The 21173-nt window shown below is 37.0% G+C and overlaps 1 protein-coding gene across 3 annotated transcripts in view; it reads left to right on the plus strand.

Annotated features, from left to right (window-relative positions):
* The window catches only part of strn (striatin), a 67244-nt gene that overhangs the window by 38174 nt on the left and 7897 nt on the right, over window positions 1-21173 (plus strand). The window contains exons 7-17 of one of the 3 annotated variants that reach the window (XM_012962812.3): window positions 280-409; window positions 3576-3686; window positions 9885-9971; window positions 10279-10422; window positions 14934-15070; window positions 16028-16203; window positions 16550-16597; window positions 17388-17509; window positions 18654-18821; window positions 19555-19695; window positions 20453-20560. In XM_012962812.3, coding sequence (XP_012818266.1) covers window positions 280-409; window positions 3576-3686; window positions 9885-9971; window positions 10279-10422; window positions 14934-15070; window positions 16028-16203; window positions 16550-16597; window positions 17388-17509; window positions 18654-18821; window positions 19555-19695; window positions 20453-20560 — 1372 coding nt within the window. 3 annotated transcript variants of the gene reach the window in all.

The following is a 21173-nucleotide window of genomic DNA, read 5'->3' on the forward strand; positions in this document are numbered from 1 at the left end:
GTAGGCTCTAGCAGCTCTCTGGTAACAAACTTTAGCTATTTAGGGCACGCTGGATTTTTTAGTTCTAGATCTGAGGGGGGAAGCCATATTTTAAAGATCCCTACAGTACATTGATAAATTATTGCATCTCCATTTTGTGAATCATGCGACAGGATGCAGTGCATGGCCACAAGTCCTGTTTAGGTGTAATGAGTTTTCCAGCATGAATTCATGTAGGACGTTAATCAGCTGCTACATAAGTTGATGACATTTTGTTAATTTTGCTACGCTTACATTTAGATTGTACGAAGAAGAATCATTCCTGAATCTAATGATGACACAGAGGAGGCACTGAAAGAGTTTGACTTTCTGGGATCAGATGATGGTGAAGGAGGAGAATCCCGAAGTGCTGGAGATGGAACTGAATGGGGTAAATATAATGCAATATTTAGCTAAAATGTTTTAAATTTTTCGTTTCCAAATTTTTTCCAGTTTTAAACAATTTGTTTTATAATTAAAAAAAAACACAAAAGGTGATTGAGTCATATTTCTGCTGTTAGGAAGATCAGCTAGTTCAGTCTGCTCATTATGAGTTTTATATTTTAATTAATTTGACTTTGTGCAAGAAAAGGGACAATTGATTCTTGTTGTTAATTCAGTTTGCTTGATGCTTAGATAATCTGGAGAAAGTTCAGTTTGGTACATGCAAGCTTGGGGTGTCCCAACTAGTATCAAATCTTGGAACCCAGCATTTGAAAACAGAAAATGTTAGACACTGTGCCATCACACTTGCTATCATGTGTCTAAAAGTTTTTATGAAAGGGCTGTATTAAAATACATACACACTAAACATGTCCTTGCCTAATTAGATTTACACTGTGGTGCTGCTGTACCACTTCCCATAGCCAGCGTCCCTGTGCTTTCTATGTATCCCCTGTGTAGCATGGCTGCCCTCCTCCTATTTTTCCAAGGTTTCCAAGACACATGCACACTACAAAGTTGCAGGGTAGAAGTGTGCAGGAGCACACTGAAAGTGTGAGTAAGGTGCCAGGTGGTAAAATATTTGGATGTCCCACCAAGAACTCTTGGTTCTATAGCATATGCTGCATTGTCTCAGTGAGAAATATGACAGTCAAAACACCCATTCACCCTGACATCTGCTTCCTGTTTTGTTGTACTAGAAACATAAGCGTTTTTATTGGTAAGGTGCTGTAAACACGAGGAGAGGTTGCCAACAGGAAAAACAGATTTGGATTGCTGTTCTCCCAGAGAAAATTGTGTCAGTGTCATGAGCCTCAAGGGTTAAAAAAAAAAAAAAAAAAATCCATCATGAAGAGTAACCTTAAGTTTGAGCTTGACACTTGAAGCCAGGTGCTAAAGATGTAGTGTTACTAGGAAAGGAACACAACTTTGTGATGAAGCATCTCACTTTTTTTTTTAATTTCTCTTAGGTTTCTTAAAATCAATAGGTACTACAGAAACCAGTTTTTATGAGAGTAGGAAACTCACCAAATGTACATTCAGTAAATAGTACAGCATTAAACTCTCTGTTTTCAGTTTTTTTTTAGAATTATTAGTACAACAGCTAAAAACCACTTACTTGGTTTTGAATTGCTGATTTCCCATTCCTTTTATTTTTATTTAAGGTTTTTTCTACAAAGTAGCAGTTTAAAGACCTTCAAAATTGATTACTTTCGGAACAGTTCTACTAACTTAAATTTTGATCTGTGAGAAATAGACTAGTAACCTGGTGTTGAACTAAAGTACAGGCTCATATATGGGTAATTGATATACAGGTATGGGACCTGTTTTCCAGAATGCTCGGGACCAGGGGTTTTCCAGATAAGGGATCTTCTGTAATTTGGATCTCCATAACCTAAGTGTGCAAAATCATATACAAGCCAATAGGATTGTTTTGCCCCCAGTAAGGCTCAATTATACCTTAGTTAGGATCAAGTACAAGGTTCTGTTTTATTATTACAGAGAAAAAGGAAATCAGTTTTAAAAATTAGAATTATTTGCTTATAATAGAGTCTATGGGAGATGGCCTTTCCGTAATTCAGAACTTTCTGGATAAGGGGTTTCCAGATAAGGGATCCCATACCTGTATAGTGAAATTGACAGCTTATTCAGTTAAAACAGCCAAAATGTATTTGTGTATGGTAAAGGAAACACAATCTTGTTACCCGTATTTTTTTATACTCCGAGATAAATAGACCCATTCACTAATGATAGCACACAGTTCATTTAAAGTAATACTGACACGTTGCTATCAGTTAAGAGAAATGTTTTTTGTTTTTTTTTATTATTATTATTTATTTAAATTTTTTTAAATAAAGATCCTCTGCGCATATAGTATATCCCTCTAATACTGGAGGACTCCACTTACCACATCCTCGCATGACCAGCATAACCAGTGCTTCTAGGAAGTATTTTGAGAACCTGGGGGAGGGGGAAATATCCTGATATTGCTTCTTTTCCTGTTATTCCTAGGATGTGTCAGTATCACCTTAAATGTGGTTGTTAGCCCTCAGCTTTCATATTTCTTCTTAAGGGGTCTGTATTTATAAAGATTTGTAAAGATGTCAAAAAAATACAAATGATATTAGCATTTTTTAAATTGTATGTGTTTATAAATAAATAATAATAATAATTCTGAATAACTGTGACGCCCCTGCTTATTTATTTATTTATTTATTTTTTTACACCAGTTTTCATGCCTAATATTCTTTTCTGTCCAAACTTGTTCAGTTGACTAGTGGATTGCAACTGATATAAAATTGTGTAAAGAAATTACGTAATTTTAGGCATTAACCTGATTTAAACAAAAAGCCTTTATAAATATGACCCTTAATTTTTCTATGGATATAATTTCCAACAGCTTGTATTCAAAAAGACAGGATGGATAACAGGCCACCCTAATAAAATAAACCTCTTCTTGCAACACTATACACAGTGCAACCAATCCCCTCCTTGCACAACATGTTATTCTTTTTAATCTGTTAGTTTAAGTCACTAATTCATTCAAATGCATTTTTTATAACTAAATGCTGAGAAAATTGGCATATATTAAAACATTTTTATAGCCTTTTATAAAATTAGGCAATGGACAAAGGTTATGCTGGATTAGATTAAATACTTAAAATAAAGGTGCTACACTGGTAAAGCATTATATATGCATTGATACAGAAGATTCTCAACAACTGTTCATACAGTTGGGGTTTTACTTTTTTATTTTTATATACAAATGTTTTTTTTCACAATTGCATAAATTATTCTAATCTGGAAATTTCTTTTATGTATGCTCTCGTGAGTGGGAGCTGCCCTTAACACCCTTATAATAAACTATATGAATTCATCCAAAGACTGGAATGAACAAAGCCTTTCACAGAAATGGTATAGCTTTATACAAATGGTAAGCTACAACTGATCAGTATAATAGCCCTCTTCAGATTAGCACATTACATGGCCATGGGATGTCACTATTTCACCTACTCCCTCCCTGCGTTTAAAAATAAATTGACAGGATTCTCACTGAGAAAAGTGAAGTCATTTGTTCTGAAGAGGAATGTGTTTGATTTTTTTTTACTGTTTAGAAAAGGAAGACCAGTGTCCCATAACGGAATCCTGGAATGTGGATCAGGGAGTTATAACCAAACTCAAGGAGCAATACAAAAAGGAGCGCAAGGGGAAAAAAGGGGTGAAGAGTAAGTGGAAAACATTGCACTTCAAAGTCATCAGTCCCACCTTCTTTCATATCTTACCTTCTTTCCAAATTTTTTTTTCCTTTTTCTTTCAATGTTTTCCTGAACCACTTACTCTTTTACTTTGCTGCTCCTTCTCCTATTACCTGTTCATCTTTTAATGCGCACCAGACTTGTGTGATTTGTATATAAGCTGACTGTTAGGATTTTATAATTAGAGGCAGTGGAGTGGAGGACCTTTTGTGGGTAATAAGACATTTGGCCATTGGAGAGGTTTACTAATTTTTCAGGATTTCTTTTCTACACATATACAAGATTTTAATAATACTAATTGTTTCTTAATCACTGTTTCACAGATCCTTCCTTTAAATGAAAAGCAAAATTTTTTGGTCATTTTAAGCTTTTCATATATTACTAAGGTAACCAAGAATGTTAAGGCAGAATGGCTGACATTTCCTACCACAGAGCACAATTTGATTTGTGATAATGCCACTGCATACGCAATAGTTCCTTTATCCGATATGATAACAAATATTTCATTTCTAAGTTCCAAAACACTGCTGTAACATGTCAGGGAATTTCTAAATTGTACCTAAAGTTATAATGTTTACTATGCCATGTTAGATTTTGTAGCTCCTCTATGGATCAACGTTAGGCTTCCTAAATCTGCCATTTGCTAGTATTTCATTTGTTCCAGAGACCAGATGTACCTGTTGGTTTATTAGATTAGCAGAGCAGAGTGTGACTCTAAAACAGAAGGCTTTGCAGAATTTATTTGGCTCATTACCTGACATAGAAAAAGGCTACTTCTTTGGAATGTTAAATGGGTTATCCATATTAGAGGCAAGATGCTTCTTCTTGCTCTAGCTACAGCAAATATCAATTATTATAAACTAAAGAAAATTAAAATATCATCACCTGTGATCTCCTTTGTTCATGGCCATGCCCTCTTCAAAATCAGCATGATTATTCCGGTTTCCTCCCACCACAGGGACAGACATTCCATCGATTATCTTCATTGTGTGGCATGCCCTGCAGAGCTCGGTCTTAAGGTTGCCATAAATGTTACAATTAAGGTGATAAGCTGCAAGAAAGATTGTTTGTTTTCTCTACTAATGTTAAGAGTAGAATTGTCAAATATACAGGTAGAAATAAAAGATTTCTACCCCATCTGAAAATTCAGCATAAAAATTTTCTATCTTGTCCAATCGTAGAGGCTGCCTAAATCCAAGGCTTTTGCCTCGTCTACACCATACATGCACAGAATTATCATTTCGTACGATAATATCAGTGCATGTATGGCCACCTTTATGTTATTAATTGTGGATCTGGAAGATGTGACACATACAATTTATTTATTTTTATTTTTTTTGACAATTTGTCCAGTCCCTGTTGATTAAAAGCTGCTCCACAACATGATGCTTCTACATACATGTTTCATTGTAGGTATGTGTTTTGTTTTTTTTTTTTAGAGGTATGGCCAGTTTAAGTCTTGGTCACATGTTTTTTTGCCAAACAGCCAATATGGTTGACTTCTTTTACAAGTCTTCTTTGTTGTTCGTGCAAAGAGTTTTGATAGACAATCTTTTCAAGGAAGTATCTAGGTGATTAATATAGCTTCCAATTACTTCTAATTGAACAGTGTTTACTGCCAGTAGAGAAGTACCCACAACTGTTACCTGCCTTTCATTTGAAAGGGTAATGACTGAAATGCATACTGAATCATTTTCTGACTGTAACGCTCCATTATATAGTTACATAGGGTTGAAAAAAGACCAGAGTCCATCAAGTTCAACCCTTCCAAGTAATCCCAGCACACACAAACCTATACTGACCTATCTATACACTCACATACATAAATCATATATACCAACATCAATACTAAGATACTGTAGATTTTAGTATCACAATAGCAAAAAGAAAAAGAACACTTCCTATCTGCCTATAATTCCCTTTAATGTACTTATACAGAGTAATCATGTCCCCTCGCAAATTACTTTTTTCCAGAGAAAACTACCCCAACCTTGACCGTCTAACCTTAAATCTTCCATCCCCTTTACCAGTTTAGTTGCAGTCTCTGCACTATCTCCAGCTCAATAATATCCTTCTTAAGGACTGGAGTCCAAAACTGCACTACATACACAAGGTGAGGCCTTACCAGAAACCTATAAATAGGCAAAATTATGTCAATACCCATTTTTATACAAGAACAGTACTTTATTTGCTTTAGTAGCCACAGAATGACACTGCCTGGAATTAGACAACTTGTTATCTACAAAAATTCACAGATCCTTCTCATTTAAGGATACCCCTAACACACTATCATTAAGTGTATAACTCGCGTTTATATTATTCTATCTATAGTTTGGCTTTTTTCCTATGGGCCAAACTGTAAGTGATATTCTATAAACGGTACATACTGACGTTATAACACGCCGTTTATAACAACTAGCACATCTGGCTGCTGCTCTCTCCAAGCAGCTAATTTACCACCCAGTCCCTTCCCGCACTTCCTCACTATACAAGGCACTGTCACTGGCATCTCCTGACTCCCTCTCAAGTGTTCGTCTTTCTTTCCTTCCTTGTGCTGCTCCCTCCCTGCTCTGCTCCTTGTGCTGTTCCATCTCCAGTTGCCCTCCCCCGCCTCTTCTCTCTGGTCCTGCGCCTTCTGACTCTCTCTCTCCAGTCTCCTCCCGCACCCCCCTCTCCGGTCATGCTGCTTGTGCAGTGCACTCCCCGGCCCTCCCTCTCTGGTCCTGTTCCTTATGCTGCTCCCTCTCCACTCTCATTTATATAAAAAAAAAAAAGTTTAAAAAAAACAATGGTTTTTGGTAAAAATAAATACATGTCATATTAATACTCATAGATATTTTTTTGTACATTAGCTTAACATGTTTGTGCTGAGTACTGCAGCAGAGTATCACCGACATGCTGCACAGAAAATGTACATTATTAATGTACCCCTACTGCAATTTATAAAGATATTAGTAGTCACCTTGGAGTTATGTGACATGTATAAAAGCACTTTGCCTGCGGCCTTGTGCTTTTATATGGTCACATAACTCCTTGGTATCAAAATATCTTTATAAATTACATTGGGGGTATATTTTCCAGTATTTAACTTATAGCTTTGCACAATTTAGTATCGTCAGCAAAAATAGAAACAGTACTTTCTATGCCCACCCCAGGGCAATAATAAACAAGTTAAAAGGACCAAGGACTGACCTCTGCGGTGCTCCACTGGCCCAATTAGAAAATGTTCCCTTTATTACCACTCTTTGTAATCTATCCTTCAGCCAGTTTTCTATCAATTACAAATATTATGTTCTAGGCCAATATTCCTCAATTTTATCATTAACTTTCTGTGAGGTACTGTATCAAACGCTTTAGCAAAGTCTAAGTAGAGGACATCCACTGCCATTCCAGCATTGAGGTTCCTGTCTCATAGGAGGCAACTAAATTAGTCTGGCAAGATCTGTTATGCATAAACCATGCTGGCACAAACTTACAGTATTGTGATTTGCAATGTATTCCTATCCCTTATTACCTACTATTGATGGCAGACTAACAGGCCTATAGTTTTTAGGCTTAAAACTAATCCTTTTTAAAATAATGCCACCACATTAGCAATTCGCCAGTCTCTCAGCACCATGCCAGACCTCAATGAATCCTGAAAAATTAAGAAAAGAGGTTTGGCACAACCTTAATCTCATTTAATACCCTAGGAGGAATACCATCCAGTCCAGGACCTTTTGTTTACCTTTACATGTTCAAGTCTCTTTTGAATTTCCACCCATGCATCAGAAGTTATATTACTAGAATTGGGTCTATTAAAAGGAAAACCTTCATTAGCTGGCTCCTCAGTTGTATGGACAGATGAAAAATAAAAGTTCCAAATTTCTGCTTTTTTCCTGTTCTCATTAACCATCTGACCCCCCTGTGATAATAAGGGTCCCACCCCTTCTTGCTTCATTTTTTTACTATTTACATATTTAAGGGATATTGGATTCCTTTTACTCCAGCTGCAGTACCCCTTTTCCATCTCTATTTAAGCTTGCCTTATGAATGCCTAGAATGCTTTACCAACCTCGACACGAACACTTTTATTCATCAATAAAGGTTTTGCTTTGCGATGCCTTTCCTTGCTTACAAGGGGAATGTACTGACCTGTATGCTTGCTAAGCAATGTTTTAAATAGATTCAATTTTCCTTCTGTGTTTTACCCTGTGAAAAGCCTTTCCCAGTTGACACATTGCAGAGATGCCCTTATACTGGCAAAGTCTGCACGTCTAAAATGTAGTGTTTTTGTTACACCCTTTTATATAGAGCAGTCTTTGCAGCATTATCTCATAGGAGACCATGTCATGATCACTGTTCCCCAAATGCTCACCCACACAAATTTTAGAGATGAGTTCAGTATTATTAGATATCACCAGGCCCAAAAGAGAATCCTTCCTAGTAGGTTCTTGTGTAGCACCAGTAGCTGGGCCTCATCCTCCTCACTTATACAGGGTGGTTTATAGCGTACACCATTGATCATTTTCTTTGCAACCTTTAGCCCCGCTGAAATCTCTACCCAAAGGGATTCCACACTGTCTCTGGTAATTTCTTTAGCACATGACTTTACATAAAGACAAACCCCTCCACCCTTTCACCCTTCACAGCCCAGTCACATATTTCATCCCACCAGGTGTCAGTGGTACCAGTTAAAACACAATTTTAAGTACATGCAATAGACTCCAGCTCTCCTAATTTACCTGACAAGCTCCGTGCATTAGCCAGCACACAGTGGAGATTACTACTTCTCCCTCTCATATTTACATTAGGTAACGGAGAGTTTCCATAATATATGGATCAAACACAAACAGCAGGCTTCAATTCTTTTTTTTTTTTTTTTCTTCCAGATTTATTAACAAAAAACATTTATTATTAGTTAAATTGTACAGTGGGAAATCAGTTGGCATGCAAGAGAAAAATCCACAAATATTTATGCAACCTTATGCAAAACTATACAGCCTCCAAATTCAAACAGATGAAAAACCCAATTTTTATAATATTTTATTTACATTTATGAGGTAGTTATTTATTGGTATGCCTCGTTCATTTTAAGAAATCAAGGATAAGACGGACTTTTTAAGATGAGGCTTTTCTTTGGTCTTAAAAAGATGATGTTATAAACAATATTGAAAGCAGACGAAAATGTAAACTTTAGTAAAATTATATCTATGTCTAGGAATAACAGGACATAATATGCTATAAAATAGTGCTAATATAATAATATGCTATAAAAACTAAACACATTTTAAATGGGTGTAAGCGACACATTTCCTAAATACATTCACAAAGGACTGTGTTCTGCAGGTTGCATTTTTCCCTGATTGTCCCATTTCTACCTTGATTTTGTGAGCCCACAACACTCCAGCACAGTTGGGTTGTTGCCCACTTTTTTCTGTGGAACTTACCAGCAGCCTGATTTACTGAGTTCTGATTAGCATTTTTAGGTGCTGTTATATGATTTGAAATAAAAAGTGCCAACACTAGGATTTTGGCTCCTGTGGATGGCATCAACTGTGAATATGTGATTACACTTTCCTTTTAATGTAGAGGTACAGCAATGGAATGAAACAGTACTATCCCCTTATTTACCTCCTGTTTATACTCAATTGTACACTATAGTCATTCTGAATGATTTTCTTTGCAAAACAAACTAATATGTTGAAATGGGCTGATGTTTAACACAGTATTTACCACTTCTGGGTCATCAATATGTTAGTTATTGCTTGGTTGTTGTTTGTGTACTTTTTGTTCCTTTCAGCTGCCCCCACATGTTTCCCATATTATAAGCTTAATATCTTTGGATTTGCAATATTTTTACATTTGAGAAACTACTTTTAGTAGTTGCTTTGCCTCCCGCAATTCATCCATTACGGCCTTTGCTGCTCTTAAGCCCATTTCAAGTTTGAGCATAAGAGCACATATTGCTTCATGCAGTATGTTGTTTGTGCATTTCCTACATCTGTAAATAATTGCCAAATGAAAATATAAACAGGCTAACATCATATAGTCACCAAGATACTGTAGAAAATATTGGATGCAAATGCATGTTGTAATTTTCATATTTACAGATCTAGGAAACTTCATGGACCATGGGTTAGACATTTCCATTTCTTAAAGAAACTTTTGTTCCTAAACTTATAACAGGGAAAACCTCAGAAGAAATGTCTCAGCCTTTGTACCATATAAAACAATCAAAACAGGGATGTGGGAGCATGTTGGAGCAAAGTACAGGTAAGTGGTAAGGTTGATGAGAGGAAGTTAGAGGTAGATGTATTTACTCTACCTGCTTGCCATCTGTTATGGTGTATACCTGTTTCCTTAAATTAAATCTGCTTTTCTTATACAGTTTATGTAATAATGTATGGCTACCAAAATGGATATTCAAGCTCCTATTAAATCTTGAATTGTTTTTTAAAGAGCAAACTGAAACGTATAAACAAATGTAAATATAATAGTTAGCTTTCTCTCCCATAAGAATTTAACATAAACGTTAAAAAACCCATAAAAATATTTTATATATTGTTTTTGTTGTGGTTAGGGCCAAACAGATCAAAGTTACAAGATATGCTGGCTAACCTTAGAGAGGTGGACGAGCTGCCATCACTGCAACCATCAGTCGTGTCGTCCTCAAGGCCTACAAGTTCAAGGATAAGTGAACAAGAAATAAACCGCACTGATGAAGGTAATAATCTTAGATTTGTAATGTGTTATAATTCCTTTAAAAATTCTCTACTTAAGTTAGTAATGCATAATTTATGTAACACAAATATAAGCCGAACCATCATTGATGTGCCAAAGGACTTTTAGGACTTGTAACAATATTTTGTGTCTGTTGTTAGTGTTTCATAAAACCCTTGAATAAGCACTTAAATTCATTTAAACCCACCAGTGAATCCTATTACCGCTATGCATGCTCTAATTTGACTACCCTTATAATAAGGATGCTGTCCTGTTTGTGAAACCTCTTCTTGTCCTTGACATTCTGGTTTCTTTAAACAAGAGTTCTTTGAACCTTTTTTGGTTGAAGGTCCAAAGTTTGGTCAGGGCTCCATTTAGCTTATAAGATAAAAACAATGCTCAGTGATTTGTCCATAGTTCCAAGAATATCTAAGGCATCGTAGAAATGTCATTCCAGATATCAGCCTATGTGACCTTCAGGCTGGGCATCCAAGACAATTAGAGACAAGATAGACATTCTCCACAGATCTCACCCTTATTTCTCTGATATTACCCTCCTCTGAGGTCACTAAACCATTCCTTTTAAAATTTAACATTCTCCTTGTAGTATTTTAATTTCTGTTTTGCTGGCTCCATTCAGGATGCATGCTTTTACTGTAATAGATTATTCAGTGGTGGGCAACTGCTTAGCATTTAGGGCAGCAGGTCTTGTTATACCTCAGCAGGTATAAATTGGTACCTTATATTCTGCATCCAAAAATTCTGCATATAAATCGGATGGAACCGTAGCAGAAGTTACAGTGCAGAATGTTCAAGCTCCTGATGAACCTTCAGTCAAACTAGGACGGACACAGCAGTATATCTTAGATGACAAGGTTAAGTTAATGTGGTGCAGCCTGACAAATTTCTGTGATTTAAGATTTACTGCTAGAAGTGTATACCTGAAGAAGCCGCATCACAGGACAACAAGACATTGCAAGTTTGTTCTTTTTGGCAGTATTGTAGAAAGTGATGACATACAGGCCCAAATTTGATAGCCAGTGAAATTTTATGGAAATAATTCAAAATTTGTGCTGTATTTTCCTAAAAGGGGTTGGCAAGTAACATGTTGCTCACAAGCCACTGGTTGGGGATCACTGCATAAGAACATCAATGGGAAAGAGGATTCAGAGAAACCTTCTTTTAAGCAAGATAATAATTTGGGGCAAAAAACAGAGAATCGTTTCTGCCGTAATGATTTTAAATACCTAAACTAAAGATTGGACGGATTTGATAATGTGTCTCCCCAGAAATATAACAGTTCTAGAGATTTAAAGCACTTTCTATCTTAAGTAAGTGATGATTCTATCCTCACTGAAATTCCTGATGATCACCTCTAAATAATGCTACTGGGTGGGTTTGGGCTGATTTATGGGTCACCACTTTGGGTGGAGATTACTTTGCCCAGCTGCAGCACTCATAATTTTTCATTTGTACGCTGCAGCTGGGCAGTGCATTGCTGTCCTCTTCATTGGGGGAATAGTGTTTTTGAAGTCCCTTCTGACATCAGCTAAAGAAGCAGCATTTGATCTTCAAGCCCCTTGAGAAGAGGCAGGTTCATTGAAAAGTAATTTCTTAGTAGATTATAGAATAGCCTATTCTTAAGTTAAAGGTAAATTTGCATTTTAAGACCATTCAGTTATATTTAGTAGAAAAAAAATGTTTTGTTTGTGAGTATGAACAGCATACAGTCCTCATCACCCATACAAATAAGTGCACCGCAGTTGTGCTTCTCAAATGTACAGGAATTGTAAAATGGTGGTAACTTTTCTCTCCTGCTGTCAAATGTGTCCAGTTGTTTTCTTTTCCACAAGTACTGATAGCATGTGCACTGACTATTTAAAGTAGCATTGTCAAACTCCCTGATTGTTGACTTTGCTTTGTTAAAAATATCTTAAATAATTCAAGGAGTTGATGTTATGAAGCAACCATAACTTGCCACAGTGACAAGCTGTTGTGTGTTGTAGCAGCTCAGATACAACAGCTGCTGTGTAACAACATACAGCTGGAACAGTATAGGGTTCTCCACTCTGAAACTAAAAAATTTTGTACAGGACTGACACATTCCTGGCTTCTGCTGGAGTATCTGCTGTTTGTTAAGGTCCAGGCACTGAGTCTATTCTGGTAAATGCCTAGCTGCGGTCTTCTAGTTGTGTGATTATCATAGTTACAGGGAATTTTACTTGTGACACTGCATTGTGAAGGCAAAATTATTATTTCTGTGTTATTAGAGAAATGGCTAAAACTCTTTCTGAGCATATCCAAGGTAGCAACAGTGACAGGCTGTCGTCCATCCACACTGCTTTATATGCTCAAGAGGAGAGCAGTATGATCAAAACAAATTGAATTTCATTACCTTTGAAATTTTAGTTTCTTTTTTAAGGGTCATGGCAGATTGGTGCTGACCATACCTTTTTATTGGCTAACATGTGGATCACCACATTTAAAGTGTTTAACATGCAGCAATCTGAATTTTAGTAAAGGAAAGGGTATTTGTCGCCTGGCGGTAGTGCAAATTTCCTGCATGTAGCACTGACTTCCTGCGAGGCGAACTTCTCTTTATAGCTGCCCTCACCTGGTAGATCTGCTCATTCACCTATATATCTAAACAGGGTCATATGTATAATTTGGGGGGGAAAAAAGCACAAATCCGGTATTTAAAGGAGAAGGAAAGTTAAATACTAAGTAACCTTAATCAGAAAGGTATATGTAACTACAGCCATAAGCACTCACAGAAACGCTGCACTGACTTCTCTGTAAAAAGAAACAGGATTTATTGTCTTTGTTTTCCTGTGCCAGAGTCTGCGCAGCTCTCTCCCTTCTCCTGCTGCCCCCTCCCTCAAGAATGCTAAGAACTCCCTCCCCCTTAGGAATGTGTGATCTGAGCCAATCAGCAGAAAGCTGACTCATAATCTTACAAACTGCGCATGTACACCGGTCTTGGTGCAGGAGCATGGCATTATGGGAACTTTCTTTACAGAGCTCAGTGGTTTTTTTTTCCTATGAGGCTTCTGATCATCTGAATGGGAGAAATATGGGGAGACACAAGGGCACTGTTGAGAGAACTAAAGGTATGCCTACAGGTTGAAAATAACTCTTTAATAGCCTTTCCTTCTCCTTTAAGTGTAATAAAAGTGGTTTCCTGTTATGCACCACTATTGTGACTTTCTGAGCTGAATAGTGTTTTTATTATTTTGCACCATTAGGTATCTCTTAATTTGAGAGTATTTCATCCATTAATGTGCAGGTAATGGAAACTGTTGCTTAAGTCTATCAAAAGAAGCCATTGTTCACCTTTGCCAAGCATCTCCTATGGTGAGAATACCACACCCTTCCAACATAAGGTTTTTTCCCAGCTTAGCAATATTAGGAAAGCAGACATTTTTCCAGAAAGGGGTCTAAGGAAGTATATTAGTAAACAGCATTAGTTGGACTGTTTTTTTGGCAAACTTGTTGCACAAAAATCACAACATGATTGGTACAGGTAGAGCCCAGCAATGTGCTATGACGTTGGTAAACTGACTGATGATTTGCGTTTTCCACCTAAGCTGCCAAGTGGCTTAATTGAGCCTCAGTGTAGTACAAAAAGATATTGGGGAAAGCAACACTTAGTCAAGGTATTTAGTTGACAAGGGCGGGAGCCTCCCCAAATCAGCTGTGTAAATAATGTGACAAAGATACACTAAAGACTAATTGGGCAAGGGGCTTGCCAGAGACCATAAGTTAGTTAGGGAAGGAGTATCACCTTTTTAAGTTGTATTCTACCCATTGGGCCTATTAAGAAAGATTTCCAAGTTTTGCTTTTGTTAGTTATGAAATCTTTTAGCAGAAGTATGTTTACGTTATAGTATCCAGAAATAGGTAGTTTGATCACTACCCCCAAATAGGTAAATTGATTGACTATTGGGGAAGGTTGGATCCACAGGTAGAATAACTTACTTATTTAGCAGCACTTGTAACAGCACCCTTAATTTGAGCAAATGTGGTGCTTAGGCCTAGGAGACTTACCAGGGAAAGTCCTTGATCACCCAAATATACTAAAGTATTGTCTGTGCATAATTGTATATGTTCTCTTGCACGTGAAATTGGGGTGTTGTCTAATTGCTTGTGCAAATGGCTTCATAGCTAGGGCAAAGAGCATTGGGGACAGGGGGCATCCCTGTCATGTGCCCCTTTTAAGTGGAAATTGTTCACTATTGGAGCCATGGACCACTATTGAGGCCTTTTACAGAAGTCAGGACCAAGGTAAAAAAGTTTCAGAGTGCGCCACAGATGAAGGGTAGATGTCTAGTGAAGTCAAGTTCTGAGGACATTTTTCTCCCCAATATGGTTTTATGCAGCTTAGTTACCATTGTAAAATTGGGAAATTGATCATTTTAAATTATTTGCTTTACTTGACACTTTCTGGATATTGCGTTTCCACATAAAAGATCACATTCTTTTAAAAGTAACAAGCGTGTGTTGTCTTTTTTTCAGTGGAAGCATTAACTTTTCCACCCTCATCTGGAAAATCTTTTATCATGGGAGCAGATGAAGCTTTAGAAAATGAGCTTGGACTTGGAGAGTTGGCTGGACTTACAGTTGCCAATGAAGCAGATTCTTTGACATATGATGTAAGTTCTCCTTCAGAGGGAAGAATTATCAAATAATTTTTACATAAACTGATATTTGCTTTTCATTGTTATTTATGTTGTTTAGAAAGCTAAGAATAGATTGCATTATGTCTTTTTATAGCTGAACACTTAATTATTACATTTTATGTACCTATGATGGTTTTTGATCGATCAGTTCAGTTAAACTAAAGAAGCCTCTCAAATAAGCTGTCACACAGTGTCAAGATTACTGAGCAAGTCCAGTTGACTTATAATTGCCACTACTAGATATACTGATGTCTCTTTTTCCTTTCTGTGTTTTTCTCTTGAAAGCTGTCATAGAGGAGCTGTGTGTTGTACAATGTAAAGGGCTAGTTCACCTTTAAATTAACTTTGAGTATGATGTAGTCAGTGATATGAGATATTATGAGATCATTTTTTTATTTAGGTTTTTTTAGCTCTACAAAATGAAATTTCAAAAGCTATCAGGCTGCTACGGTCTAATTTATGCCAGCAACCAGAGATTTTTGTAACGGACTGAAAGATGCAGCAGAGGTTATCAATATAATGATAAGCAATTAAATAAAAAAGCAGCCCTTTGCTGCTGTAGTTACGCCAAAGACCCCAGACACCTAGATAGCATTTTAAAATGCAGGCTGGAAAAAAGCAGAAGAGAAGGCAAACAGTCCACGTAAAAGGATTCTAAGAATAGGACTATTAATAATGTATTTAAAGTTAACTTTAAGGTGAACTACACTTGCAAAAAACAGTGGAAGTAGTTGTTAGAAAGTTATTATAGGAAATGGATTTTATGATCACTATATTTTAGGCTGTGATTCAAAATATTGCCGTATGGTTGGTTTTACCTTTAGGAGGTAGGTGTATTATTTGGTTATGTAGCATTGTTAAAGTTATTTGTATATAATTCCTTTTTACATAAAACTATAAAGATGTGTGAGTTGTCTTTTCTCTCTCAAGATTGCCAACAATAAGGATGCGTTAAGGAAAACATGGAACCCTAAATTCACATTGAGAAGTCACTTTGATGGCATACGTGGCCTCGCCTTCCACCCTTCAGAGCCAGTGCTTATTACAGCATCAGAAGACCACACTTTAAAAATGTGGAATCTCCAAAAGACTGCTCCAGCAAAAAAGTATGTTTGTGCTTAAACTATGCACTGTTTTTGATTTTTATTACCATAGTGTGTCCTAGGCAGTACTGACAATTTCTTTCTTCCATTGCACCTTGTTGGTTGTAGCTCCTCTTCACTTCATGCAGTTTGGGCTGTTAGCCCAAATAAATGGAAAGATGGAATGTGGTTGTCCATGTTTATGACCAGTCCATATAGTATCCAGCCTTTTTGCACAAGGGCTGATTGGTCAGATACTGTGGAGGGTTGACCAGTTTATGGCCATTTATTACACTCAAATAATTTTTGCAAAAAAACTATAAAATAGACAAGTCAGTTACATATATAAATTACACTTTTTCTCTTTTAGGAGTACATCCCTTGATATAGAACCAATTTACACATTCAGGGCGCACAGGTAAGAAACAAGGTTTTCTTTTTTGCTAATGTTTCTATTTAGATCACCGTTTATATTTGTGGTAATGGGTAAAGTTAAAGATTAAGAGAAATTTTTAATAGCTGTGCAGTAAAATATTTAGGCATTGATTAAATTAAATGCATCATACACCAATGACTTTTCAAAGAAGAGACTATATTTGAAATATATGTTTTTTTAGTCCCTTTTATATTAAGGTATTTCCTAACATGGTAAACTGGTGCCTGTTGTATTTATCCGCTTGAACCGCAGTGTAACAAAGGTCCATAATTTATGCACATGACTGCCTTCAAATTGAACATGTTCTAAGATTAATTCAAGTTTGATTTGACTTATTAAATCATATATCAGTGTTTAGTATCTCTCGCTTGTGGCAGACGTGTGATCAGTACACTGCGCCAATTTAATGTGCTTGTGCCCGTGCCATTGATGAGTTGATGCCACATGCATAATGAGCTAGTAGGGAGACTCTCTCATTAAAAGGGTTTTAACCTTCAAATTAACTTTAAGGATGGCAGAGTCATTAATATTCAATATTGATATCCTCAATAGGTGCTCTTTAAGGTAAGGCAGTAAAATATCTAGAATGGCTAGACATTGTACTGGATTAGAACTAGTGTTATTTGACTGCGCCTAAGTATCACCTTGCAAGCAATATTTTCAATTGTCAGAAGTAATTGCTGATAGGTTATTTTTATCTTCTACTCAACGTTGAATTTTGTTTTTTCGTGTTTTTAATTAATTACTCAAATAAGCATCCTATCCTTTCCAGGGGCCCAGTACTTTGTGTAGTAATGAGCAGTAATGGGGAGCAGTGTTACAGTGGAGGAACAGATGGTGTTATCCAGAGCTGGAATACTCCTAACTCCAACGTGGATCCATATGATTCTTATGGTATGTTACAAACTTAGCAGTTTGCAGCAGAGGGACATCAAAACTCATCATATTCATGCACTTTTTCACAATTTTTAAAATCAAATTTTCTGTTTAATGGGTAAAAACAAACTTAAAAAGCACATATGCCCCTTGTTCTTCTCAGTGCTGATGAGATCACAACACAGTGCATTGGCTATTAAAGGAGAAGTAAACACAGCCTTTGCTATAACGACCAGTATATTGCCTTTTCCACTCCCAAACCCCATTGGTTTCTCAGGATTTGTTTATGCCTTTCAGTTCCGACTTTTGAAACAATGTTGCAAATTAAAGAAGTGCACAGATTGTAAAGTGTTAATAAATAACCATATCCAACTGAAATATTGGATATTGTTTAATGTGTATTAGAAATTGTTTAGTGTGCTGCTTTAATAAGTCAGTGTACGATTATTCCATGGTATTTACAAATGAGCTAATGGACAATGGTTGAGGAGTAAAACCAAATTAATTATTTTGAGGTACCGTACTAGCATTATCTTTTAAGGGAAGCGACTTTGTGTGATGCTGAGCAAGTTCATTATGGCATTCAGAATCTTAAAGTGGACCTGTCACCCAGACATAAAAAGCTGTATAATAAAAGTCCTTTTAAAATTAAACATGAAACCCAAATTCATGTTTATATTAACACATCAAAACCCATTATAAAGGCAATTAAAAATCCCAGCTGTCAATCATACATTGCTTGCCCCGCCTCTATGCCTTAGGCATAGAGGCGGGCAGTGCACATCTCACTTTTCCCCTCCCTCCTCATCATCTAATTGTGTAGCCAGTGCATGGGCATAGGCATCTGGTCCCCCATTCTGGCACATAAACAAGATTTTGGCATGATACAAAGCTTGTCTTCATAACAGTGTCCACAAAATGGTGCCTGCCTGCTTGCTTTGATTGAGTAATTCCAAGACTGAAGGAAACAAGATTTGTATTATTTATATAGTGTAAGTAAAGTTTATTTTGCTAAATAATTTGGAGTTATTTCTTAGGGTGACAGGTCCCCTTTAAGGCAAAGCAAGTTTTGAGAGAGAGACAATTTTAAAGTCCCTGTGTCTAGAATAATGCTGTTGAATGTATGAATGTTTGCTTTTTTTTTTTTTCCCCTTAAAAACAGACCCTACTGTTCTGAGAGGAGCATACGAGGGCCACTCTGATTCTATTTGGGGATTAGTTTATAGTGCAGTACATCAACGTTTATTGTCAGCCTCTGCAGATGGAACAATACGAATCTGGAATGCTGCTGAAGTCTCTCCTGCATTAAGCACATTCAATGAAAACCAAGGTAATTCAATTAACATTTAAAGTAGTTGATGGATTCTTTACATTATTTTCAGTTTTTTTTTTGTGTTTTTTGTATAATATTTTATGGAAAAGAAGAACAAACCCCGCCCTCCCTGCATTACTGTCAAGTGTCCCTATCTTTGTAGCTGCTATAAAAGTGCAGAGTTGGCAGGTGCCAACTACTACAAATACTACTTGTATATATTTGTAAGTCTTTCTACTATGCAAGGTATATTTGTACTTAGTAATCCAGTGGGAATGTATCATGCTGCCAGTAAACATAATTTTAAACAAAATGTAATAAATATGCAAACTCTAAAAGCAAGTAGCCTTGCGAATCGTTTGTTGCCTCTTCTATATGCGGCAAACGCAGACAAAATGCAAGCGACCTTTCTTTTTTTTTTTTTTTTTTGGCGTGGTACCCTTTGTTAGAGAAAATGTGACAGAATATTTTCTTACAAGTGAGAATCACATTGTTTCATTTATTTTAAATGAGGCTGAAAACTTGAATGATTTAATGAACTGGGAAAATATTTCTTAGAGAATATTCCTATTGATTTCTATACAACCTCACTATGTTTTACTTGTTTTAGAAAATACATGATTTTTAAAAATTTAGCCCCTATGTTTAATTTGGAATACATCAGTCTAAACATTATTATTATTATTGCCTTCTTGAATAAGAGTTATTAGCTGCTGTTTCTCAATATTAACTTTTATACTTTTCATTCAAGAACTAGGAATTCCTTCTTCTGTGGACCTTGTAAGCTGTGATCCAGCCCACTTGGTAGCTTCCTTTAACAGTGGACACACAAGCATCTTTAACATGGAGACACATCAGAAAGTTTTAACATTAGAATCATGCATAGACACAGGTATTTGTAAACTGAAATGGGGGCTTCTCTTATCTTACGTCAGATGTATTTAGTAAGTCTTGGGCCAAAGTTTGCTGAATTATGGTATTCCTCTTTTTTGACAGTAAACACATTTATTAAAGCTGGCCATACACGTAGCGATCTGACAAAACATCGTCAGATTCGCCACACACCATTCAGGGCTGAATCGGCAGGTAAGGAGGTAGAAACTATAGGATTTCTACCTCCTTCTGCTGATTCACCGCTGAAGGGAGATTTTGGTCAGGCGCCTTCTATGGCGATAGATCGGCAAGTCGGCCGATATCAGCAGCTTCCTGCGATATCGGTCGACTCGCCGACATACCATACATGCACCGAATATCGTACGAAACGAGGTTTCCTGCGATATTATCGGTGCGTGTATGGCCGCCTTAACTTGTAGAGATGCACGAACCCTGAATCCTTTGCAAAAGATTCGGCAAATACAGATCCGAATCCTAATTGGCATATGCAAATTAAGATAAGGAAAAAGTGAAACAGAACTGTGCGCTTTGCGCATGTTCAACTTCAGTGTTTATGTGACAAAAAGTCACGTGATTTTAAGGATTCAGTTTGTCCAGAGGCATGGATTTGGCCAAATCCTTATAAAAAAGGCTGAATCTTGGCCAAATCCCGAACCAAATCCTGGATTCCATGCATCCCTATTAATTTTCATCTGCATCCAGGTTTATCCTTCATTAATTTAGAATTTTCTGTATTTTTTTTTCCTTCTCTTTAGCTGTTAATTCGACTTTCCAGATAAACAGAGTAATCAGTCATCCAACTCTTCCAATAAGCATTACTGCTCATGAAGACCGTCATATAAAGTTTTATGATAACAACACAGGTAAATGTTACTTTTACTAAGTCCTTATTAAAGGAGAAGGAAAGGCTAAGTCACTTGGGGGTGCCAAAATGTTAGGCACCCCCAAGTGACTTAGAGCGCCTACCTTGTACCCCGGGCTGGTGCCCCTGTACAGAGGGAACAGCACCAGCCCGGGGCACCTGTAGACACCGCTTCCTCCTTCCTTTGCGCGCTGCCGGCGAAATCCGCCGGCCGGCGCATGCGAGGAGGAAGGAGGAAGCGCCGGCAGCTACCCCGGGCTGGTGCTGTTCCCTCCGTACAGGGGCACCAGCCCGGGGTACAAGGTAGGCGTTCTAAGTCACTTGGGGGTGCCTAACATTTTGGCACCCCCAAGTGACTTAGCCTTTCCTTCTCCTTTAAGCCATGAATTGCAGTACTATTATAGCGTAGTGTTCCCCACTTTCTTCTCCCTGGGGTCAAACTCTGGTTCCATGTATTTTCCACACAAAGACTAATTAGAAAGAGTTATGTCAATCGGGATTTAAAAATAAAAACAAAACATGGTTAAACCTGCAACATTTATACACAGGCTTTTCATGAGTATTACTTAATTTATTTAAGTCCAGGAATAGCTGTATCACATCATAATACAAAA

The sequence above is a fragment of the Xenopus tropicalis genome, chromosome 5 (genome assembly GCF_000004195.4).
Source record: "Xenopus tropicalis strain Nigerian chromosome 5, UCB_Xtro_10.0, whole genome shotgun sequence".
Classification (NCBI taxonomy): Eukaryota; Metazoa; Chordata; class Amphibia; order Anura; family Pipidae; genus Xenopus; species Xenopus tropicalis.